Source organism: Notolepis coatsorum (genome assembly GCF_963971535.1).
Source record: "Notolepis coatsorum genome assembly, chromosome: 11".
In the NCBI taxonomy this organism is placed as follows: Eukaryota; Metazoa; Chordata; class Actinopteri; order Aulopiformes; family Paralepididae; genus Notolepis; species Notolepis coatsorum.
In genome coordinates, this window is record NC_140175.1 from 50,582,974 (window position 1) to 50,609,694 (window position 26,721).

Consider the following 26,721-nt stretch of genomic DNA (forward strand, 5'->3'; position numbering starts at 1 on the left):
GCGTGTGTGTGGTCAAAATGCCGGGAGGCTGCCGTTTTAATGAGCTCTGGCTCGGAGATATCAAATATAATTCATGGTTAAAAAGAGGAGAACATCCTCGAGTAGCCGTGTGCAAAATATGCAGAAAGGATTTTTACCATGTGGGAGTCTGCACGTTCGAGCCACGTTGAAAGGTGAGCCACTGAGCCATGGGTGTTATTAACGTGTATCGGCCTGGCTCGCCAGGTAACTAAGTTCGAGACTACAAGTGCTCCACACCTGTCTCCGTAAATGTTTGTTATAAAAATACCACTTCAATAATCAAAATAGTCAAGTAACAGGCAGAATACACTATTGGAATTACAAACTCGTGTTTACCGGACTCTGTTTTTCACCGCAGTGTTGTAGCATGTAGCATAGCTTAACGTTAGGCAAATCAACGTTAGCTACCGGTAATTTCCTTTCATGTATTTCAAAACACGAAAACTTGTTGTGTATTGAAATGGTATTTTATTTTTATAACCGAACATTTACGGAGACTGGTGTGGAACTGGTGTGGAGCAGTTGTAGGTTGGAACGCAGTAACGTACTGTCTACCTGTATGTCATAAATGTTGTGATGAATTGAAAATGGGGCACCCTGATGTAAACAAGACGAAAGTATTTCTCTGGTCTGCATCCATTTAACAATTGTGTGTATTGAGCCATAGTGTATTGTACCCATTCTGCAATCTGTTAATAATGTTTTCAATCAAACGTGACGAGCCAGGCCAATTTTAGCATGTTTATTTATGGAATATGCAATCTAACAGCTAACGTGAACTTTACAGTTAATTACATGGATAATAATGTTAAGGTAGTTGGTTCATTCCAGGCCATCATTAGGCTCTAAAATTCATAGGCATTAGATGTCAACATTAAACAATAAACACTCTTTTTTTTTTGATCAAATTTTTTTTATTATTAATTACATGAAACAGGACAACACAATAACCACAGTAACAAAAAACATAACTTCACAGGAGAATAACAACAATAATACAGAATAATAAATTATAAGACAAAAAGAAAAAGAAACAGCGTCCAACCTATCAAATATAGGTGGCTACTTCAATAACAAAAAGGGGTCTTCAAGACATGGCAACCTTTCCCCACCTTTACAAAGTGGAGTGACTTAAAAGATTGTTTATGAGAGTGTTGTCGCAGATTTACTGTAGATAGCCTAGGTCCCTTACACATGTTCAAGACTGCCAGACTCGCAGACGGTAAAGTGTAAGAAGAAAGAAATTCCTCTTCCAAGTTGGTTGACAGGTCAATCAGTCTGCCAATATTAGTCCCTTGGGGAAATGGCATGTGAATTGACATATAGCGCAGAATAGCTAAATACCAACCCCCCCTAAAATCCCCCCAGCCAAAGTTAAGAAGGACAAGACAAAAACCAAGACAGACAAGACATTTCCTCCTCCCCCTCCCCAGAGACCGCCGGACCCCCCCGATCAAGCGCCCCAACCCCGCTCAGCCGCACACGGCGGTCTTTACCTTCTCAGCTGCTGCGAACCACAGGTCAATGCCAGCCTGCCCTACCCCAATCACCCGAGCCGTGGATATCTCAAGATAAATCACATCCAATAGAGTTAGGGACCAGTTGATCATTGTCAGCTTCTCAGGCTCCTTCCATCTCATTGCTATAAGCTTCTTCGCTGCTGTGACGCCCGCTAGGACAACCCTTTTCAGTTGTACGGACGCGGGTAGTGTCGTTATATCGTTCAGGAGTAGCGTAACAGCTGTGAATGGGATAGTTAAGCCACATAGATCTGAAAGTTTGTCCGTTATTGACCTCCAGAAACGGGCCACTGGTGGGCAATCCCAATACATATGCATATAAGTGCCAGTGGCCTTTTGAGAGCACAAAGTGCACCGAGAGTCGGTTATCAGTCCCATAGCAAATAGCTTCCTAGGCGTAAGATAGGTCCTATGAATATAATTAAAATTAATTTGCTGGTGATTGGGGTTGCGGGAAGATAATGCCACATTTGCCCAAACATCATCCCAGTCAAACTCGGGGTCCAACTCCGGGATATCCACACGCCAGATTGTATCCAATGATAAATTTTTATACGTGGATTGAATTAAGAGCGTATAAAAGTCTGAGACAAACCCTCTGGATGTCGTTCTGTCCACTATGAGCCTGAGGAAGGGGTGTGGTTGCAAAGCTTGAGCCCACGGTACGCCATGCGCCCTCAGTGCTGACCTTAGTTGAAGGTAAAGAAAGAAGGACTCGCCGGGAAGATCATAAAATTCTCTTAAGTCCTGAAACGCACGGAGGCCGTTCTTATCATAAATATCCTCCAGAGTATGCACTCCCCTCCTTTGCCATTGAGGAATATTAACCGGCTTGTGTCCAACAAGTAATTGCTGGTTATTAAAAATTGGAGAGTCCAGGTGCCAAGGGCATTTAACCCCACACGACCTCTGTACATTACGCCACGTTTGGATCACGTGAGTTATGATCGGTCCATACCTCAGCCGGCATTTCGCAATAGAGACAGTGGAGTACACTACATCCTGCAATCTTAGCGGAGACACCGCCGCCGCTTCTAAGGAGCGCCACGATACAGCCTCTACAGGGTCTAGCCAGCACATCAGAGGTCTCAGTGAAAAGGACCAGAAATAAAGTTTAAAATCAGGGATTGCGAGGCCCCCATCTTGTTTCCTACGTTGAGTAGTAGCCCTTTTGATTCTCGGGCGTTTGTTATTCCAGACAAACTTAGATACCATCGATTGTACCTTGCGCCAGTGGTCTATTGGAGGGGGCAGGGGGAGCATTGAGCTAATAAAATTTATCCTAGGCAGGATGTTCATTTTGATTATGGAAGCCCGGGCTTGTAAGGAGTTAGGAAGGGACGACCACCTGTCTAGATCCTGGCGTATTTTATCATAAGTACCCGTGAAGTTGTACTTAGTAGTTTGGTTCAGCGTGGGGAATATCTCTATGCCCAGGTATTTAAAATGTTCTACTATGGGGATATCAGCTGGTAGTCGTACCGCCTTGGCCAGTTCATTAAGAGGTAGGCAGGCTGATTTGTTCCAGTTAATCTTAAAACCTGACAATTTACCAAAGTCGTCGATTATCCTCAATAATTTTGTGGCCGACCGGGAGGGGTCGTCCATGAAAATCAGCAGGTCATCCGCATAGAGAGCAATTTTGTGTGGAGTATTGTTGACCATTATGGGGACGATGTCCTCCGATTGCCTAATAAATTGGGCCAAAGGTTCGAGGGAAAGCGCGAACAGTCCCGGGCTCAGAGGGCAACCCTGTCTAGAAGATCTGGAGACTGGAAAGAGTGTGGAACAGTTTTTGCCTGTCAGTATCATCGCAGACGGCGAGGCATACAGGACTTTAATCATATGAATAAAACTCTTTCCAAGACCCATGACCTCAAGTACCTTCCACAGGTATGACCACTCAAGTCTGTCAAACGCCTTCATGGCATCCAAAGACAGAACTGTGGATGGAGTTGTATTGTCTTTACTGTTATCGATTACATGCAACAGCCTCCTAAGATTATCTGCAGCCAGACGCCCCGGGATAAAACCAGTTTGATCGCAGTGTACCAATACAGACATAAATCTCTGCAGGCGACGGGCCAGCACCTTGGCAAACACCTTTAAATCGGCCCCGAGAAGACTCAAGGGTCTATAGCTACCACAATCATTGGGATCTTTGTCCTTTTTGAGAAGTAAAGAAATCAACGCCATATTGACATCTCTTGAGAACTCCCCTTGTTCGATAGCGTAATTGATCATATCGAGCATCAATGGACCCAGTTGGTCCCAGAAAGCTAAATACACTTCGGGTGGAATACCATCCCAGCCTGGCGCCTTACCCCTCTGCATTTCAACAATAGTCTCCCTCAATTCTACGAGAGTAATCGGTCTCCCCAGTTCCTTGGCCTCTTCCTCAGAAATGTGGGGTATCTCAAGCCCGCCAATGAACGATTCAAATCTAGAGTCATCCAGATTACCCTCTGAGCTATATAACTGTGAGTAAAACTCTTTAAAAGTGTCATTGATCTTTTTCGAACCAGTAGTGACTGCACCCTGGCTCGTCCTAATCGAGGGGATATCTGAGAAATGATCATTTGAGCGTATTTTCATTGCCAATAGATGGCTAGGTCTGGAGCCGTGAAAATAGTAATTTTGTCTTGTCCTATGTATTAAGAACTCAGACTGTTGTTTAAGTATGGAGTTTATTTCTTTTTTGACTATCTTACGTTGTGTGTTTAGTCGTTCATTATAGTCAGTTTGCAAGGATGCGTATAGGTCCGCATATAATGATTCCAGTCCTTCTAGCTTTTTTGACCGGGATTTTCGCAAATTGGAGGCAAATAGTGTGACATGACCCCTGATGAATCCTTTCAATGCGTTCCACAGGACCCTAGGGTCTTCTACCGTGCCAACGTTGATCTGCAAAAATTCAGCTAGTTTACTCCTGAACTCAGAACAGAAGTCATCGTTCTTTAGCAAGGTCGAATTAAAACGCCATCTGGGGGCTCTTGCGGAGAGCCTGCCAAAGGTTGCCGTAAGGAAAATCCCCTTGTGGTCTGAGAGAGCCAAGGGAACCAATGAGACATCGAAACTATCAAACATATTAGGGGACGCGAATGCATAGTCAATTCGAGAGAAGCTTTTGTGTCTGGCTGACAGGTGAGAGTAATCTCTGAGGGTGGGGTTGCATAAGCGCCAGAGGTCTGTGAGCCCCGTGTCTTTGGCCCACATCCTGAGGGCCTCAGAAACAATAAACACTCTTAAAGTTAAGTGCAACCAGTGAGATTAAATTAATAAAACACTTTGTTTTATTTATAACATGCTGCTCCTTTTTATTTAGGGAAGAAGCATCAAATTCTGATGAAAGCACGTCTAAATCCAGGTCCTGCATTAGTGGATTATTTCCAGCAGACAAGCAATGCATCAAGCAGCACAGCTACATCCACATCAACAACCAGCAGTGTAGTGAGAGCCAGAGCAGCCAGTGGAGTAGCTTGCAGTGGAGTTGATTAATTGATTGATTGATTGAAAACTTTATTAACAGATTGCAGAATGGGTACAATACAGTACGGCTCAATACACACAATTGTTAAGGGGATGCAGACCAGAGAAAGACTTTCGTCTTGTTTACATCAGGGTCCCCCATGTTCAATTCATCATGACATTTATGACATACAGATATACAGTACGTTACTGCATAACAGATCGGCTCAGCCAGGTTATATATGATGCCAAGTCTACATAATTTTGGTTGTTTAGCACAATAACATCTGATTTAATGTGATGGAAGAAGTGAAATAATAATTTTGAGTAAATATTTAATTTACCACAGCCGCATAAGATGCTGGAAAATCTTTAAAATGCACCTTGAAAATGCTTGAAAAGTGCTTGCATTTTGCCTTGGAAAAGGTGTACAAACCCTGAAAGTTGCAAAAAGAAGTCGGCACACCGTCTGTAGTGTTCCCAAGTTTTATTCAAATAAACACAATGTTTTGGCCTGTGGCCTTTGTCAAGTGTCAAACATGTGAAAGGGGTGGGGTATATATACATAGGGGATGAACCAGGTCAAAGTTTGAATCAATTAGCCGAGTTGGAAATGTTGAATTTGGCTGGATAGGAATTATTTTCTTTTATACAATGCCATGCAAATTTCTCGATTCTGATTGGCTGACACAGTCAAGTTACACATGGGTATTTGTTATAACCAACGCTCTTGGTCCCAGGACCCGCCCACAACCGAATTACTATCAATCTGCCGTGCACGTTTTTAGAAGTGAAAGCAAGATGGCGGACAGTAAACGTTATGAAAGGATATGTTGATAGGGTCATAAAGACTAAATGAAAAACTATTCTGTCACGGCGAATGTGTTAGTTTCTTAAACAATGTTGGATTATGTAATTGGTGGGTCATGAGTCATTGTGGAACAAAATTAAAATCGCGTGAATTGATTGATTGATTGCAAATTTGATTACTGTCCGCCTTGTTTCCAACTGGTTAAGCTTGGCGACTCTTTCGAAGTCGCTCTCTTTCGAAGTTGATTAAGCTTAGAGTTTGTCTTTAGAGCAGGGCGATAGACCACCAGCCCTGATTCCAAACTCTAAGCTTAACCAACTTCGAAAGAGAGAGACTTTGAAAGAGTCGCCAAGCTTAACCAGCAATCAATCAATCAATTCAATAATCCACGCTCACTTAAAACAGCGCACCTCCCGGCTGCTTCTATAGAAAGTAGGTTTAAAAAAATAAATTAAAGAAAATTCCCTCCTATAGGGCAAAGAGAACTTTTCTTTTTTTGTTTGACCTACTTTCTATAGAAGCATCTAAGAATGAAGTTCTATAGAAAGTAGGTACAAATGTGTTAGTTTGTTGGATGTCTTAGTTGAAAGACAGTTGGATGTGTTAGTTTGTTGGATGTCTTAGTTGAAAGACAGTTGGATGTGTTAAGTTTGTTGGATGTCTTAGTTGAGATTGTTGGATGTCTTAGTTGAGAGACAGTTGGATGTGTTAGTTTGTTGGCTGTCTTACTGAGAACAGTTGGATGCACTTCCGAGCTGCTTCCACATGGAGGCAACTTCTCTTTAAAAAAATTTGGGAACTACTTTTTCTGCGGATGGTTTTGTCAATAAATCTTCAATTAATGTGTGTTTATTGTATAGCAATAAGGTTGGATGACATCGGCCATTGTATAAAAACCATTACACCACGTGCAGTCGTGAGTTATGAGAATTAGACCATGCCTAGGGGGGTCTAACGACCACCCCTAGGCATGGTCTAATAAAGCATTACATCACCCGCAGGACTGGGTTGTGAGAATTAGACCATGCCTAGGGGTGGTCGTTAGACCCCCCTAGGCATGGTCTAATTCTCACAACCCACGACTCCACGTGGTGTAATGGCTTTTATACAACTGGCGCATTCATCCAACCTTATTGCTATAACTTGAAGATTTATAAAAAAAAACGATCTGCAGAAAAAGTAGTTCCCAAAAAAAAAAAAAAAAAGTTGCCTCCATGTGGAAGTAGCTCGGAAGTGCATCCAACTGTTCTCACTGTCTCTCAACTAAGACATCCAACAAACTAACACATCCAACTGTCTTTCAACTAGACATCCAACAAACTAACACATCCAACTGTCTTTCAACTAGACATCCAACAAACTCACACATCCAACTTTTCTTTTGTTTTGAACCTACTTTCTATAGAACTTCATTCTTAGATGCTTCTATAGAAAGTAGGTAAAACAAATTAAAAAGTTTTCTTTGCCCTATAAGAGGGTTTTTTTTTTTATTATTATTTTTTTACCTACTTTCTATAGAAGCAGCTGGGAGGTGCGCTGTTTTAAGTGAGCGTGGATTATTGACTTGATTGATTGATTGATTGATTGCTAATTTGATTACTGTCCGCCTTGTTTCCAACTGGTTAAGTTTAGGCACTCTTTCGAAGTCGCTCTCTTTCGAAGTTGGTTACGGTTAGAGTTTGGAATCAGGGCTGGTGGTCTATCGCCCTGCTCTAAAGACAAACTCTAACCTTAACCAACTTCGAAAGAGTGCCTAAACTTAACCAGTTGGAAACAAGGCGGACAGTAATCAAATTAGCAATCAATCAATTCAATAATCCACGCTCACTTAAGACAGCGCACCTCCCAGTTGCTTCTATAGAAAGTAGGTAAACATTTTTTTAAAGAATGTGCAATTAATCAATCAATTCGCACAATTTTTATTTTGTTCCACAATGACTCATGACCCATCAATTACATCATCCAACATTGTTTAAGAAACTAACACATTCGCTGCGACAGAATCGTTTTTCATTTAGTTTTTTTTTTTTTATCTACTTTTTTCTCCCATGTTTCTATTTTTCTCCCATCCCAATTTTTCGTATCGTCCAATTCCCCGTCTCGAACGCTGTTAGGCCATGCCTCCCACAAGCCGGCTGCAATGTGGACGAAGCCTTACATCACGTGTCCCCTCCGGTACTCGAGGAAGCAGACGTCGCATCTTTTCACCTGCACAGCGCGATCTCTCAGCGGCGGGGGTCTGCGTGGGAGGGACACGCCGCCCCCGTCGCTTCCTGATTCTGCTGCGCAGGCGCACCAACCGACCTGTAGGAGTCACTGTCCACAACGTCCGATCCCCACCCACCAGCTTCCCACCCCCTAATACTGCCAATTGTATTAGTATGAACGACCAGCCAAGCTGGTAGCAATGCAGAGAGCTGGGCTCGGACCCAGCGTCTCCTGCATTAGTGGCGAGCGCCTTGCCTACTGCGCCACTTAGCCGCCTGTTTTTCATTTAGTCTTTATGACCCTATCAACATATCCTTTCGTAACGTTTACTGTCCGCCATCTTGCTTGCATTTCTAAAAACTCGCACGGCGGAGTGATAGTAATTCGGTTGTGGGCGGGTCCTGGGACCAAGATCGTGGGGTTATTACAAATACCCACGTGTAACTTGACTGTTTCAGCCAATCAGAATCGAGAAATTTGCATGCCATTGTATAATTCTCATAACCCACTCCTGCGCGTGATGTAATGCTTTATTTTAAGTGTCATAAAATATATAGATGAATCATCCAAATCAACCATAAATATAAAATATTTGCCTTTTTGTACAAGCTGCATCTTGTACACCAAGCTACTGAAAAAACCTAAAGGGATATTTCACACTAGTAGAAATATGAATATTTAATAAAAAATATTACCTCTATCTACAAGTAAGCTAACGACCCGCTTGCCTCAACAAGTTGACTATCGCCCTGTAGCTCTCGCCTCCATAGCCATGAAGTGCTTTGAGAAGCTAGTGAAGGGCTACATCTGTTCCTCCCTCCCCAACACCCTGGACCCCCTGCAATTTGCATATCACCCCAACAGATCCACGGACGACGCCATAGCCCATGTACACATGATATCAAGAAGGTACTGAACGAGATCAGTGGCAGTTTTTAATGTTTGGTCATTATTAGCATGGTGTTACTCAATGTCGAAGATGCAAAGAAAAAATCATAATTCATATTCTCCTTTGTTTCATCACAATTTAAGCAAGCCTAGTAATGGACACAATATTTCTGACACTGTGAATACATTCCCTGGGGTCCGTAGGTGTCCCTAGATACCAAGAATATGCAAATGGACCTTGTAGAAGTGGAGCAATATTCCATTTACCTAGGTATATATTTTAGGCGGATTTTCAGAAAATATTCCACGGGGGAAGAGGTTAACACACTTTATATAGAGATTTGCACCACATTCATACCTCATTTGCACCCTACCCCAAGTTTTGTACCTCTGCATTCTACCTCACTGTTACTCATTTGACTCTGTAATTGTATATTGTATATAATATTGACTTTACCTACTTTTTACTTCTTACATTCTTTTTTATTACTTTTACTGTATGCGGCACACTCTCATGGGCTCATAAGAAACAAGCATTTCGGGTGCTCCAGTAGCACACCATGTACCGCGCTGCGTCGCGGAGTACTGTGCTGCGTCACGGATCAGTTGACTCTGAGTTCGATTCCCGGACCCGCCGTCATTTGCCAAATGTCTTCCCCTGCTCTCTCTCCCGTTTCACCCTGCATCTGTCGGTCATGCTTGACCAGGAAAAAGCGATAAACGCTAAAAAATGAAGTTAAAAAAAAAAGAAACAAGCATTTCATTATAAAGTATTCTGTATTTTGTTCTGACAAATAATAAACAAACTTGAAACTTGACCACAGCCTTCCCTGTCATCCTCCGTAAACTCCACCATTCCACCCAGGTGTCAGGCTCCTCATTACTTCCATTCATTTTGAGGACCATGTCTAAATATCATACTTCAGAATTATAAACTTTCCATCCAAGGCAGAGAGAGACTGCACACTCAAACTTACAACAAATGTACTAGCACACCAGTCTGACTCTGTTCTGATCCACATTAACAATCACACCGGTCTGATTCTTTTCTGATCCAGATTAACAAGCGCACCGGTCAGGCTGCCATCAACATCTACACAGACAAGGACTCTGGGAAGCCAAAGGGAGACGCCACCCTGTCCTACGAGGAGCCTCCGTGTGCCAAGGCTGCTGTAGAGTGGTTTGATGGTGAGCAGTGGACTTGAGTTAAACTTGCCATTTGATGTGCCTGTGTTTGTTTTGTGTTGTTCAGGCAAATAGAATGTGTTTGTTGTTCAGGCAAATAGAATGGCTATGTGTTTGTTTGTTTGTTTGTTTGTTTATGTTCAGGTAAATAGGAGGTGTGCGTTTGTTTGTTTGGGTTGTTCAGGTAAATAGGAGGCGTTTGTGTTCAGGCAAAAATGGGATGCATTTTGTTTGTGTTCCGCAAATGGGATGCGTTTGTTTGTTTGTTTGGGTTGTTTAGGTAAATAGGATGTGTTTGTTTGTGTTGTTCAGGTAAAGAGGATGTGTTTGTTTGTGTTGTTCAGGTCAAGAGGAAGTGTTTGTTTGTGTTGTTCAGTTAACACTTTAATCGCCGGAGACGCCGAAACTCGTCTTTCCCCGCCATGCTCATTCTGCCGAAGACGCCGTAACACGTCTTTGATATCAATATTTCAAAAATCTGTGATCGAAATCATATTTCTCCCCCGGGGACCTGAGATATACTGCTGAGCTCCACTCAACTCTCTAGCGGTTCAAGAGCGCCATCTGGTGGCCGATCGGGGGATCGCCCAGGGGAGAAACAGGATGTAGAAGCTGGTGCTCATTTCAATTCGGTCCGATCACTCGCTATAGGTCCCGGGACTCAAGCTCGACACAATACATAGCGATCCGTTGCCAATAACTCGATAAACAACATGATTTGGACGTATATACTATTATACAACCTGGAAATGGATTGGGTATTTCTACATCCCATAATAGAAAAAATTCTGTTCCACGCTCATCTGCCAACGGCGCGAGGAAGCTACGGTGAGTTTCAGCGTTATTTTCTAATGTCCTCTATACTAACTGCTCTAATGATCATATCACCCACACTAGATGAATGATATAACGTTGCCCACGGAATTATAAACGACCCCCCGCCCATCCGGTCAACATCAGATCATACGTAGTAACTTCTAGAACTACGTGCAGTTGACATTTTTTATCTGGCACCGATCGCTATCAAACTGTATTTGATCATCAATATAATGCATTTAGGGCTATAAATCAAGTTCTGGAGAAAGCTGCAGAAAACGATAAAAACATACTTATACTTTAGACCGTATTTTAGTATGAATATGTGAATGAAAAAGTACAACGTTGCTACACCCTGAACAATAGATATAGGACATTGAATGGGCCATAATAATGTCAATTTAGCAATACAATTTAAAAAGTTATAGCCCTGCAAAGAAGGGGAACTTCTCCATAGACAAATAGAGCTGGCTAGGGATGGTAAATTATGAATTTAACCATGGCGATCAAAGTTTTAAAGAGGATGTGTTTGTTTGGGTTGTTCAGGTAAATAGAATAGAAATACTTTTATTATCCAGAGGGAAATTTGACACTGCAAATCGCTCAACATTTAAACATTTAGACAGAACAGGTTACGAATAAGAATAACAAAACAAATCAAATCAAGTTGCCTAAGATAAGACTAGAATAGAAATGGAATAAAATATACAGTAACGGGGCTCGAAATAAAAATAAAATCCTTGGTAGCACTGGTGTAGAGCACCCACCAAAATGTAAGGAGCACCAACAATATATACGTAATATTATTTTTTTATTGATAAAAAAAAACGACAATACAACAGTACTGTAATGCAGTAAAACAGTGAAAGTAGCCTTAAACTATAGTATAGTGTACACCTAGTAATGTAGCCTATAGTGTAACTAGGCATGTGCCGGTATGACATTTTGAGGGTACGATAATCTTGGGCAAAAATACCACGGTATTCGGTATGTAAAAAAATCCCCCATTGAACAAAACGTATTACAGTGCACAATAAACTTTTCTGTATGTGTTATTTATGAATGTGTGAAGACTGTCTGTATTACACACAGAGGGAACTGTCTGACCACTTTCAAACTAAGTACAGAATATAAAATACTTCCAAATAAACGTTCATGATTATGAATATGTAGGCTACATGTCAAAAGAGCATTTTGCTAATGTAATCTACTTGCAAAGATGTGTTATAATATAGCCTAGTACTATTCTTACTATATTAAACTTTGAATTCGTCTTTTGTGGTGGCTCAACATGATTCACACACGGAACTATGTGTTGGGGATAATGGTTCTGCACGGACATATTGTTTGTTACATTGAGTGTCGGCAAACAAGCTCAGAGTGTCAACAGAGTGTTGACGTTGATGTTAGCTGCTAGCTGGCTACCCGAATCCACAACAGCCAGGCAGCCAACCGTACAAAATACAGTCTCAGCCAATCACATCGATTTGTACAGTTAGCTCCACTCCATTGTGAATTAAGAGGTAGTCAGCCAGCACAGCCCGTATTAGCAAGCTACGTTAGCCACAGCTGCAAAACGAATTTCAATTATGTTATGAGCTATCAGTAGCTAGCCAGCTAGATAACATTAGACAACGCCCCGTGTATTAAACTAAAGTGAATAGTTTACTGAGCCATTGTTTAATGCTTCAGTGATGTTAAAAGAGGAGCTGCGCGCTTGCTATCTCCGGTGCAAATGAGACTGGTCTGTGAGGGGGAGGGCACTGCGAGCAGCGTGTGTGCGTCAAGCTCACGTTTGATTGGTTAGAATGGTCACTGTCAACTCGCAAGGCACATACTGAGTGATAGACAAACTAGCGAATGGACGGAGAAAGGGGGGAGGGGAGGGGAGGACGAGGTTGCACGAATGCTCCCAATTATATTTTGAGGTCGCACAGATAGAATTTCGGTTGCATATGCACCCAAATTGGTTGCAATTTCGAGCCCTGAGTAAATAAATACAGTACAAATATACTGAGGTCTACAGTAGGTGTAATATTGCACAGTGCTGTTTCAAAACTAAGAGTCCAGGAAGATGGTAACTGTCACTCTGTGCTCAGTGATGCAGTGAGGCACAGTGATGCATTGTATAGTCTGATGGCTGTTGGAATGAAGGACTTCCTGTGCCGTTCAGTGCTGCATTTAGGTAGTGTGAGCCTGGCACTGAACATGCTCCTCCTGTCAGCCAAGTCTGTGTATAGTGGGTGGGAGGGGTTTTCCCTGATGGCCTGGAGCTTAGCAAGGCTCCTCCTCTCCGCCACCCTCGCTACGGAGTCCAGCTCCACCCCAATCACGCTACTGGCTTTCCTGACCAGCTTATCCAGCCTGTTTGTGTCCCCTGCTCTCAGTCCGCTGCCCCAGCAGGTCACAGCGTACAAGAAGGCGCCCGCCACCACCGACTCATAGAACATCCTTGTACAGACATTGAAGGATCTCAGCCTTCTGAGGAAGTAGTCGGCTCTGGCCCTTCTTGTAGAGTGCCTCTGCGTGTTTTGACCCGTTCAGTTTGTTGTCGATGTGCACACCGAGGTATTTGTAGTCCTCAACCATGTCCAGATCGACTCCCCTGATGGAAACGGGGGTCACGGGTGCACTCCTCCTCCTCCCCAGCTCCACAACCAGTTCCTTGGTCTTCGCCACATTTAGCTGCAGGTGGTGTTTATTGCACCATGTGACGAAGTCCACTACCAGTTCCCGGTATTCCCCCTCGTCACCGTCCTTTATACATCCCACTATCGCAGAGTCATCAGAAAACTTCTGAAGGTGGCAGGACTCTGACCGATAGTGGAAGTCGTTGGTGTAGACAGTGAAGAGGAAGGGAGAGAGGACTGTCCCCTGTGGGGCCCTTGGTGTTGCTGACCAGTCTGTCTGACACACAGCTCCGTAGGCGCACATACTGTGGTCTGCCCGTCAGATAGTCAACAACCCAGGACACCAGGGGGGCCTCTACCTGCATCGCCTCCAACTTCTCACTCAGCAGCCCAGGCCTTATGGTATCAAAAGCACTGGAGAAGTCAAAGAACATGACTCTCACAGTAAGATGTTTGTTTGTTTGTGTTGTTTAGGTAAAGAGGATGTGTTTGTTTGTGTTGTTCAGGTAAAGAGGATGTGTTTGTTTGTGTTGTTCAGGTAAAGAGGTTTTGTGTTCAGGTAAAGAGGATGTATTTGTTTGTGTTGTTTAGGTAAATAGGATTTGTGTTTGTGTTGTTCAGGTAAAGAGGATGTGTTTGTTTGTGTTGTTCAGGTAAAGAGGATGTGTTTGTTTGTGTTTAGGTAAATAGGATTTGTGTTTGTGTTCAGGTAAAGAGGATGTTTGTTTGTGTTCAGGTAAAGAGGATGTGATTGTTTGTTTTGTTCAGGTAAAGGATGTGTTTTGTTTGTGTTGTTCAGGTAAAGAGGATGTGTTTGTTTGTGTTGTTCAGGTAAGGAGTTCCAGGGGAAGAAGTTGAAGGTGTCGATGGCGAGGCGTAAACCCATGATGGGGATGATGAGAGGAGGCATGCCCATGAGAGGAGACAGCCGAGGGGGCATGATGGGCCGAGGAGGTTGGTTCTGACCATTCTGAGACACATGATGCAGCTAATGACTGGAGTGACAGCTTGATGAACCACTCATTCATTCTAGGATAGGCGTTTGAGTATTAATGTTAATGTTCTATTTAAAAAATGTTTGAATGATCTGTAAACTGAACTACCAAAACCATCGGCTATAATCAAATACTTACGTCACTTTGAGTGTTAGAATAACCAAGTCCATCCCTAATTAATTCATGCTGTTTATTATTATTGGATTGGGGAGTCGGGGGCACTAACTAATTTAATGAACTTTAAATGTGTATTTAGAATCTAATCTGCATTTAAATGTGTATTTAGAATCTCATCTGTACTTAAATGTGTATTTAGAATCTCATCTGGACTTAAAACGTGTATTTAGAATCTCATCTGGACTTAAATGTGTATTTAGACTAATCTGGATGTGTATTTAGACTCATCTGGATTTAAATGTGTATTTAGAATCTCATCTGGACTTAAATGTGTATTTAAACTCACCTGGACTTAAATGTGTATTTAGACTCATCTGGACTTAAATGTACATTTAGAATCTCTTCTGAATACCACTGTCCTTTGTGTTTGTTAGGAATGGTGAACCGTGGTGGAATGGAGCGAGGCGGGGAGCGGGGGGGCTTCATGTCTAGGGGAGGGCCTCGTGGGATGGGCAGAGGAGGACCATCGGGAGACAACGTGCAGCAGAGGGCAGGAGACTGGCAGTGCCCTAATGAGTGAGTAGTGAGGAACACCTGTTTCCTGAGCAGTCAATTGAGTTAAATTGCAACAAACTGCCTGCAGTGGTCGTGGTCAGTAGTTCACTGTGATTTCGTCGTCTCCAGCGGGTGTGGGAACCAGAACTTCGCCTGGAGGGAGGAGTGTAATCAGTGCAAAGCTCCCAAACCAGAGGGCTTCGGACCACCGCCTTTCCCTCCTCAAGGTGAGATGGACAGAGTTGGTGGTTCCCAGAGGTTAGAGAGTTAACTGGTGGTTGAATATTTGAATGCACAGTGCAGTGGACAGACGGTGAGCCAGTTATAGAGGTTATTTGCATCTAAAAACAAACAATATTTGTATTAATTTCAAAGTTGCATATAAACATTTTCTTTACGTTGTGAACTCTGTCCCCAGGTGGTGAGCGTGGCAGGGGTGGCCCGGGGATGCGGGGGGGTCGAGGAATGGACCGTGGAGGACCAGGGGGCCCCGGGGGGCCAGGCGGCTTCAGGGGAGGCAGAGGAGGAGAGAGTGGAGGTGGAGGATTCAGAGGACGTGGGGGGATGGATAGAGGAGGTTTTGGAGGACGGGGCCGTGGTGGTCCCCCCATGGATGACATGGGCGGCCGGGGCAGGAGAGGCATGGGACCACCTGGAAAGATGATGGAAATGAAGTGAGTTTACCACTTAATATGATCATTCAGAAAGTATTTCTCCTCAACTAAGACTGTAATATCAGACTTGATTCTTCACCAACATAATACCACTTATTTCTTTGTTAAAAATAAAGTAAATTAGTAAACATGTTTCAAAACTGCAGCAATTTCCCAATACACAAATTACTGCTGATATAACAACATTCACTCAAACTGCATCTTAACACTTTGAGCGCCAGCTATTATCCTCATCCTGTAGTCAATGGGCCAGCTTTCCATTGCCTATTTTCACGATGCGTCACAATCAGGGGAGGAAACTAACTTTTTGGCTTACCAGCCAACTGGCGAGTAGCTGATTTTTTTAACCAGCCAAAAAAAACGCTAATTGTGATAATTACTTCTTTGTATGTCTTCGTCTAAATAGATTTTCAATCATAGTAATAATCACACCGTGTCTCTACTCTTTAAAATATTTATTAGCATAAAACATTAATAACAGTGTCTCTACTCTTCACAATATTAGCATAAAACATATTAACATGAAAGAGGGATCTATTCTGGACTGGGTTGGGCTGAACTGGGCAGTGAAAGATGCTGGGTTGGACTGGGTTGGGCAGTGAAAGAAAAACCCAAGTATGTTGTGAAGTGTATAGATAGATGTGAAATGTATAGATGTAGCAGTACTGTCTATCTGTATGTCGTGTATGTCATATGTTATGATGAATTGAATATGGGGGACCCTGATGTAAACCAGACTAAAGTCTTTCTCTGGTCTGCATCCCCTTAACAATTGTGTGTATTAATTGAGCCGTACTGTATTGTACCCATTCTGCAATCTGTTAATAAAGTTTTCAATCAACCAATCAATCAAGTTAACTTTGAACCTCGGTTGTCAAGCCACGTCAATGTTGTTTATGCATCTGGGTAGGCATCACAACGGTGTTCACTGTGCCTTTAAGACGGCACGGTGGGCTGGACGACAGGGCTGTGAAATACCGTCAGTGTTGTGGTATCGTCAGTTGGGTTGGTGTGTTGTTGTGCACTGGTTGAGCATGCAATAAAACATATAACCTTATGTCGTAGTTTGGTGCGTTTTTGGAAACATTATAGTCATAACAGATACACCTAGCTAACATGGGGCTGGCTGCTTTGAGCACACACACACAGGGCTAACGTTAGCTAGCGAGCAGCTATATAGCTAAAACGCTAACTAGAAGCTAACTACTGTATACTGTTCCAATAGACTAACATACACCTCTGTGATTTAAATGTGTCCTTGCCTTATACTCGAGGGTTGTACTAGGGTTGGATGCAGTTCCCTGTTGGTCAGTCTGTCTGTTTTCCATCTTCTGCTGTGTTTAACGTTATCTGTTTGCGAGTGCTCCCTTGACTGATGGCTAGTACCGCAGGACTTTTATTCAACATTATATATGTCCGCCGCGGGTTGGCCAGTACTGCGGGAACTTTTATTAAACATTCTATATGTGCGCGAGTCTTGTGCAGTGCTCTCTTGGCACTGTCAACTAAAGCGAGCACTCAGAAGACGCGCACCGTTTGCCAGTGACCGTGTTTGCAGAATGTTTTTTTTTGTTTTGTTTACTAGTCGCCAGACTGGCGAGTGGTCTTCATGAATCACTCGCCAAACCTAGAAAAATACTCATTTGGTGAGTAAAGTGGCCTAATTTCCTCCCCTGGTCACAATGTTTGCAGAGCTATATCTATTTTATATATTATAGCTATGAAGACAATACTACGGCTCATTTGACGGTCACTATCTCTCGTCCAACATGTAAAAAAGAGTAAATTTTTTCATGTATACGTTCGCATGTTATCCCGTGGTGAATATTGTATAGTTTCAGAGTGATCCGGGCTAATTCCTGAAGAGCTGAATTATGGAGCGCTATGTGAATTTAGCTAAAGTCGTTCGCGTTGCTCGCCTGGACACGTTACTATTTCAAAATCAAAGGTATATAATAGGTATTATTTTTCATCATGAATGCATCAAGGGGTATTTTTTTGATGCTCTGATCGTCAGCAACGGCATATGTTTTGAATACTACATACGTTGATCGTTGCGATCAATGTGAAATCATTGCAGGATCAAAGTAGGATTGATGTCATATAGTCCTTACCTTACTAGGAGGTATCCCAAAATGAATATTCCAATTGTCTGATCTCGATTTCCAGTATTGATGTCCATCGTGTCCCTGACATGAAATGGCACAAAATATGCATCAAGTGTGTTCCAAGCGTTCCAAGTTGCTCGAATGAACCGTTTCACTTGCCCGAATCCAAATTCTCCGCCCGGATCATATAAGATGTAACACACGGTGTGAAATAAGGTTTCAAAGGGTACTGCCACCTAGCAGGATTCGGCCGGCATTGCACTCTCGAGGTCTCAGAATAAATTCCAATGGTAGCACCGAGGTCCGTGAGAGTGTATAGGATATTAAAAACGATCTAAAAATGTAATATTACGTTTTTGGCGCTCAACGGTTGGCGAGCAAACACGTCATATTACGTGATTGACGCTGAAAGTGTTAAGTGAATCAGAAATGGCATTAATAGTTGTAGCAACTGAATTAGACCATGGAAGTGAGGCTTAAACATTTGACTAACACATTGTTGTTGTGTTTTTCCTCCAGGGGAGAACACCGCCAGGAGCATAGAGAACGTCCATACTGAAGGATTCTTCTCAAATTCTTACTGCTTGGTTTACTGAAGGATGCTTCTCTAATTTGTACTGCTTGGTTTACTGAAGGATGCTTCACAAATTTGTACGGCTTAGTTTACTGAAGGATGCTTGACCCATTTTTACTGCTTGGTTTTTAGACGCATCTTTATCATGACTTATGATCGGAATTTGTAAAGGCTCTCTGATGACTTTTAGGTTAAATTTTTATGTTTGTAGGATTTGTATGCATGTTATTTTATGTTTGTTAGGATTTTTTGTTTCGAGTCTGTAAACTTGTGAAACAGTGTTGGTTCGTGCACAGGATTGTCAGAACTATTTGTGAAACCTTGTGGAAAACAATTAAATGTGCTTTTATAAATATTTATTGTCTGGACTCATTTGGCCTCAACAGCCTCCTCTTTGCCATGAAACTGGGTGCAGAATAGGGCTGGGAGGTTTATTGAATATACAAATCCATGCAACGGTATGGATTTCTACTATACCCTCATCAACAAATTATACATATATATTTTAAGTTAATGTAAAATTGTTCGTTGCAGCACTAATATTTTGGCACCAAGACAAGCGTGTACTTGTGTAAACCACTACACAGCAGAAGCAGCTTGACACCTTTGCTTGGGAATCAATTGTATCACACCCTCCCATGCAAAGTAGCGTTCTTTTCTGCTCACATATTGGTGATAGATATTGAACTGAACAAATGCTCCACTCCTTAATTTCTCCCTAGGGTCAGCTTGTTTATTTTCTTCCCCTTCCCATGATAGATTGACTGCCTGCTGTTTGTCCCTTCCCTTCTCGATCACCCTGTATTTTTAGACTAGTGTAGGTATCTAAGGCAGCCTAGTTTTAGCCTTCCCCTGTGTGTGTTTCCTTGTCCCTCTTTTTATTGAGCGTAAGCAAAGTCACAGGTTGACCTAGGTTTTACCTTGGGCTAGCAGGTTCCCAAACAGTGACACAGACAAAATATGAAGGAATAACGAGGATATCTATTATTTGCACAATCAAATCAACACAGTATAGGATATGAAAAATGTACCTTTTTGCTTCCTCTGGGGCTCTTCCAGGTCAACCCTGGGGGAGGGGAAAACTGAAACAGTGAGCTGTGGTGTTCCACAAGGAAGCATACTAGGACCTTTACTGTTCCTAATTTATGCAAATGACATGTCATCAGCTTGTGACTGCAACTTGTTCCTGTTCGCGGACGACTCAGCCCTGCTGGTCTCTGACGGGGACAAGTTGCAGGTTGAAAAATACCTCGGCTCTGAACTCGGCAGAATCTGCACCTGGCTCGCTGATAACAAACTATCATTACACCTGGGTAAAACAGAATCCATTCTCTTTGGATCAAATAGCAAACTCGGCAAGGCCAACGGCTTCTCTGTTACAGTGGGTGACAATATTGTCACAAGGAAAGATGAAATTACCTACCATCCTAGAGGCAAATCTTTCCTGTGACAAAATGGCAACCAATGTAATGAAAAAAGTCAACCAACGAACAAGATTATTGTACCGGATCTCCTCTGGTAAACAAGAGAATACCTTGAAGACAGGAGCACTCATTCAAGGGTACTACCGACTATGCTTGCACCTCATGGTACCAAAGGCCCTAAAAAAAAGACTACAAACATCACAAAACAAACTGGTCAGACTACTGCTTGACTACTGCAATTCGAAACTGGCCCCGGTAAATGTCCAAACCCCCACCCACCCAACTCCCTTCAATGTACAGTTTCTTCCCCCTTGAATGTATATATTTTCTTTTATGATCTCTCTCTTAAACAGTACTGTATATTTGTATATCTTGTATAATAAATGTCTGGATGTAACTACTGTATATCTATGTCATAAATGCCATGATGAATTGAAAATAGGGGACCCTGATGTAAACAAGATGAAAGTCTTTCTAATAATCTAATAATCAACTAGGCTGCAGTAAAAAACTTAAAACCAGATTCTCAAACATAAACATAAAGACGGACAACGCGCTCATCAGACAAGCTGGATGTAGCCAATTACTTAAACACTTTCTTCACAAACATAGCCACAACACTGGTAAACAAACTACCCTCCCACTCAGGGCATTATGGGGTAGAACACGGCATACTACAAAAACCTAGGGGTCCGCAAAGACGACTTCAAACTAGAAATGGTAACAACCGATGAGGTACTCAAAAAAACTGAGCGCCCTCCAACCTCACAAGGCCACTGGCCATGACAACTTCCCCTCCAAATTCCTCAGAGACTCAGCAGCCGCCATCACCCCAGTCATCACACACATAGTAAACCTCTCCATAGAACAGGGACACGTCCCCAAGGACTTCAAAATTGCGAGAGTGACCCCTCTGCACAAAAAGGGCAGCAAATTAGACCCAGGCAACTACCGCCCCGTTTCTATTTTTACCTCCATCTCGAAAGTCATGGAGAAAATAGTCTACGAACAGGTCAAAAAGTACCTGGTGGAAAAAAATTTAATCTACGAATTCCAATCTGGCTTCAGAACATCCCACTCCACTGACGCATGCCTTCTCTATTTGAACGACCACATCAAACAAGAGGTGGACGCGGGCAAATACTGCGGCATGGTCATGCTGGACCTACAAAAGGCCTTCGACACTGTCAATCACTCCATTCTGATTGACAAGCTAAAAGCAATTTGTTTTGATAGTTTATCAGTGAGCTGGATGCAATCCTACCTGGAGGGGAGAGAACAGATGGTGGAGGTAAAAGGTACTCTACCCCCCCCCCCCTCACAGTGAGCTGTGGTGTTCCACAAGGAAGCATACTAGGACCACTACTGTTCCTAATTTATGCAAATGACATGTCGTCAGCTTGTGACTGCAACTTGTTCCTGTTTGCGGACGACTCAGCCCTGCTGGTCTCTGACGAGATCAAGTTGCAGGTTGAAAAAACCCTCGGCTCGGAACTAGGCTAAATCTGCATATGGCTCGCTGATAACAAACTATCATTACTCATGGGCAAAACAGAGTCCATTCTCTTTGGTTCAAATAACAAACTCAGCAAGACCGACGGCTTCTCAGTTACAGTGGGTGACAATGAAATTACCTACCTGGGTTCCATCCTAGAGGCAAATCTTTCCTATGACAAAATGGCATCCAATGTAATAAAAAAAGTCAACCAACGAACTAGATTCTTGTACCGGATCTCCTCTCTGGTAAACAAGAACACCCTGAAGACTCTGGCAGGAGCACTCATTCAAGGGTACTACGACTATGTTTGCACCTCATGGTACCAAAGCACCTGAAAGGCGCTAAAAACAAGATTACAAACATCACAAAACAAACTGGTCAGACTACTACATGACCTTACCCCTAGAACCCACCTCACCCCTGCCCACTTTGACAACCTAGGATGACAAGAGTACAGCAACTTGCAATGGGCCTGGTCTACAAGATACACTATACGACTAAGGTACCCATGTGTAGCAGGGTGGATTATCCCTGCTTCGTGAGAACGGGTGTGCACAGCCACTGGGTAGCGAGACACAGTAGATCTCTGTCTGACTGCACCTCCGTCTTTGGGTCTGGAGCACCAACTGGAGGCTGGCAGTGGGAGTGGATGGGGCCCGGGATTTACCAACCTGGTCCGGTACTCTGGTCTTCCTCTCCCTCTCAAGCCGGTCAGCAGTACTCCCCAACACGCTCTCACCTCTCCCAATTACTCCTTTAACCCTCCCACACCTAGTGACTGAATTGTAAATAAATAACTTGGTTCCCCCCGCAAGCAGTACCCTCCCTCAGTGACACTAGAAACCTTACAATAAAAAGGGAAAGGTGGAATAGGAAGGGGTTAATTATAGTAGCGTTACCCACACCAAAATAGCTAATACTGTGCACAGTAATGGACACGCACACAGAATCCCATCTAATGTTTTTATGTTAATTGGTATGTTTGAGTACAAATCTTTAATAGGAGTGGTCCAATGGAATGACATCCTACTACTGCTCAGTTGTAACTCAATACCTTATGTACACGTATATTCTACACACACCTCTGTGTTAGCACCAGGAATAATATACTTTAATGTATTTGACTCATCGCCCACGTCTGGGTCAGTACCATGTATAATACCTCTTATCAGGCTTTAATTATATGGTAGGAATAATACCTCAGGTCTGTAACCTCCCCACTGGGAAAGGGTTGATTAGATGAGAAATTATTATTAAAGAACCAACACGTTATCACACTCGAAGGAAATAAAAAATGTGGGCCCACTGTACCAAAACAAAAGTCCTATACTAATGCCGGCATATAATGTGTATGGGGTACCCCTATGAACTGGATTTAGCAACGTTAGCTTCGCCCGTAGGCCGCATTACACTGTGTACTGTGCAATAAGATCCGGAGCACTGGCGCTCTACTGTACTCAACCAAGATGGCGTCCTCGCCGCGCCACCACTGTTCGGGGTAGCAAGATGGCGTCGAACACTCTCGTCACGGGCACTAGCAAGCGGGGCTTGAGCAGAGGAAGCAGTAGCGGGCTGGGAGCGTGTGCTGGATGATGGCGCCTCTGCTGGACGGGAAGAACTCCTGTGCTGGGCTGAAGACCGCCGGTGCAGACTGGTTGTTGACGGCCGGTGCTGGATAGACGTGCAGCAACACCCTGGCCCTACCTTAACTGAAGCTACTCTTAGGGTCCCAAACAGCCCTCCTGCTAGCCGTGATATATAATGACGCAGGGTGTCTCTAAACACCTGTCTTCTTCAAGCCACGCTGGCGGGGCACCTCACTAGAGGGAATATTTTTAACTTAAGCCACACTTGGCTATACCGCATTTCTTCTAGGATAACTCGTTGTATCACTAGAGTTATTCAGTGGGGAAAACATGCAACGCTCCCCTACGGTTACTTTTCTAGGATAACCCGTAATATACTCAAGTTCAATACGTTCACCCGTGTGGTACACCATGGGGCTCCGTCAAGACACGACCGATCACATCCAAGTCCACTGTCGAAGAGGCTCGTTCTCCCCCCTTCCGTCTCCATTGGCTTGCTTCCTTTCCCGTCTCTCTCGTATGCTCTCTGCCTGCCACCGCGCCCCCTGCTGGTACCGCCAACTAGCCCCACAGGGAAGCACTGGATGAAAGAATATGGCCCAGTGTTACTGTTCATAATCCATATTCCAGCCGGTAGTAGAAGGAGAAGTCTGCGTCATTGTTCGAGGGAATATTAATGGACACTAGTTAGTATGTCTTGGTGCACCAGGGGAGATAAAAGGCAAGTCAGCACTTCTGAATAATAGCCATATTTTCAGGGTGCTACACATGTACATGTCAAAATACTTCCCAAAGGTCAGTGAATACCACGACCACAACACCAGAGGAAGCTCAACAAATCATGTTAAACCCAGATTCGGCTCAAACAAGGGACTAAACATGTTTCGCAATTATGCCACATCAATGTGGAACGCCCTACCCAAAGCTGTAAAGGAATGTGAATCCCTACCCACATTCAAAACCGCTCTTAAAGAGCACCTACGGGAGGCTGCAATTCGAAACTGGCCGTCGTAAATGTCCAAACTCCCTACCCCCTCCTAATAGACAGTCTCCTCCCCACCGCATGTATATATTCTCTCCCCGCCGTATGTATATTTCTCTCCCACCCCCTCCAAATGTACAGTCTCCTCCCCACTGTATGTATATTTCTCTCCCACCCCTTCCTAATGTACAGTCCCCTCCCCATCATATCTATATACTCTGCTGTTAGGATCTATGGGTAACGGTACTGTATATTTGAATACCGTTTATGTCACAAATGTATCAGTACCAAATACCTGTATGTCCTTATGCCATGTATGTTGTGTATGTCATAAATGTCAATATGAATTGAAAATGGGGGACCCTGATGTATACAAGACAAACGTCTTTCTCTGGTCTGCATCCCCTTAACAATTGTGTGTATTGAGCCGTACTGTATTGTACCCTTTCTGCAATCAAAGTTGTCAATCAATCAATCATCAACCTTCTGTTTAAAAAAGTCCAGTCTTGGTTTTTACTTTTTTTTTAAGGGTTTTTCCCAAACTGGCAACCCAAGAAATCTCGTCTCGCAGTCAATAGGGTCCAGCTGCAGCCGTGGAGATTGTTCCAGATTGAGCAACTTCCGCCCGGTCCCACGACATTTCTCCCGGGACAGGACAATGTGCGCTGATTGGCGGAAAGTACGGAAGTATCTCGAAGTACGTCTAACGTTGAACGTCAAAATGAACGTCAAAATCAAAAGCAAGTACGTCTGCGCTGACGAGAGGGGGGGGGGGGGGCTTGTATTGATCAGGTTAGTAGATATTGTTCCGATCAGGTATTACAGATCATATCCGCATGAAATAAACAAAAATGTTAAAACCCATTTAGACTGTTTCTCATTCCTGTACTGTTGTTTATACTCTGCTCCTGTGTTGTAACCCAACCCCCTCCAATGTACAGTAAATGACCAAGTATGGTTTTGTCAATATTCCAATGTACAGTTTTGCTTGTACAGTTGTACAGTGTCCCCCACCCACCCCTCCTACCCGACCCCCCCCCCCCCCCCCCCCCCCCCCAACCACCTCCAAAATGTACAGTCCCCCCCCCCCCCCCCCCCCACCTACCCAACCTCCTCCAATGTACAGTTTCTACGTCAAATGTATATACTCTCTTTTCTGGACTTTTTGTATCACAAACAATACTGTATTTGCAAATCTGGTATGTCATAAATGTATGTAGCAGTACTGTCTATCTGTATGTCGTGTATGTCGTTATGATTAATTGAAAATGGGGGACCCTGATGTAAACAAGACGAAAGTCTTTCTCTGGTCTGCATACCCTTAACAATTGTGTGTATTAGGGCGGCTAGGTGGTGTAGTGGGCAAGGCATTCGCCACCAGTGTGGAGACGCTAGGATTCGCGTGTTCGAATCCAGCTCTCCACATTGTTTTCAGTTTAGCTGGTCGTCCGCAGTAATACACATTGGCCGTATTACGGGGAGGGAAAACTGATGGGTGGGGATCGAACGTTGTGAACAAGCGACTCCTACAAGTCGGTTGGTGCGCCTGCGCAGTTGAATCAGGAAGTGTCGGGGGCAGCGTGAGCCTCCCACGCGTTACTCCTCGACACTGAGAGATCGAGCTGCGCAGGTGAAAAGATGCGACTGCTGTTACCTCAAGTACCGGAGGGGACTTGTGCTATGTATGACTTAGTCCACATTGCAGCCGGCTTGTGGGAGGCAAGAAACAGCGTTCGTGACAGGGGAGGGTTGAATTGGATGATACGAAAATTGGGATGGGAGAAAATATAGAAAAATGGGAGAAAAAGTGGATAAAAAAAAAACAATTGTGTGTATTGAGCTGTACTGTATTGTACCCATTCTGCAATCTGTTAATACAATTTTCAATCAATCAATCAAGACCCGCGTCGCGGGCACTGCATTCCGTTCTCAGAATGGATTTGACTCGAGAGATCATCAGCAGGCTATATATGATATTCAGACTCTAGATCTATTTGCAGAGCCAGATGAGATGAGGCAACCTGTGCGATTGGCTCTTGACAACTAATTTTGCACGTACTGTATACAGTATGTGTGTATGCGCGCACTGCGGGAGGTGGCCAGAAGCGCGCAACTAGCCAACTACTATTATTACTACTATATTAATACAGTCTATTCCATTATATAGCTATAGGTGCTGTATGATGACAATACATTTGATTCCTATCTAATTTTGATCCATCGCAAAGCGCTCCAGCGCTTGAATACGGCCGGGGGATCCGCTCTATACAATGCAGACCCACGGCTCTCGTATTATAATGAGCCCGCGAGGCGTGTTATTATTAGAGTTAATAATATTGTATATTGTTTACACTGCCTTTTTATTCTATTTTTACTTCTCCACTGTAATATAATTATGTGACCTGTACCTCTGTCTTCTACTACCTGTACCTCCCCTCCCCCCTCCCCATGCTGCTGAATTGATCTTATCTTATGAATACAACGTTCAATTAACGTTCGCTAACGTAGAGAAACGTCAGACGTAATTCGAGATACGTCAGACGTACTTCGAGATACTTCCGTACTTTCCGCCAATCAGCGCACATTGTCCTGTCCCGGGAGAAATGTCGTGGGACCGGGCGGAAGTTGCTCAATCTGGAACAATCTCCATGGCTGCAGCTG

At 43.5% G+C, this 26,721-nt stretch overlaps 1 protein-coding gene across 3 annotated transcripts in view; it reads left to right on the forward strand.

Moving 5' to 3' along the window:
• Window positions 1-18,927, forward strand: part of ewsr1a (EWS RNA-binding protein 1a) — a 73,583-nt gene extending 54,656 nt beyond the window's left edge. For all 3 annotated transcript variants that reach the window (XM_084324075.1, XM_084324077.1, XM_084324076.1), the window contains exons 11-16: window positions 9,975-10,104; window positions 14,379-14,501; window positions 15,094-15,235; window positions 15,344-15,441; window positions 15,633-15,888; window positions 18,516-18,927. In XM_084324075.1, coding sequence (XP_084180201.1) covers window positions 9,975-10,104; window positions 14,379-14,501; window positions 15,094-15,235; window positions 15,344-15,441; window positions 15,633-15,888; window positions 18,516-18,555 — 789 coding nt within the window. In that variant the 3' untranslated portion in view covers window positions 18,556-18,927. The remainder of the gene's footprint in view (window positions 1-9,974; window positions 10,105-14,378; window positions 14,502-15,093; window positions 15,236-15,343; window positions 15,442-15,632; window positions 15,889-18,515) is intronic.
• The last annotated feature ends 7,794 nt before the right edge of the window (window positions 18,928-26,721 follow it).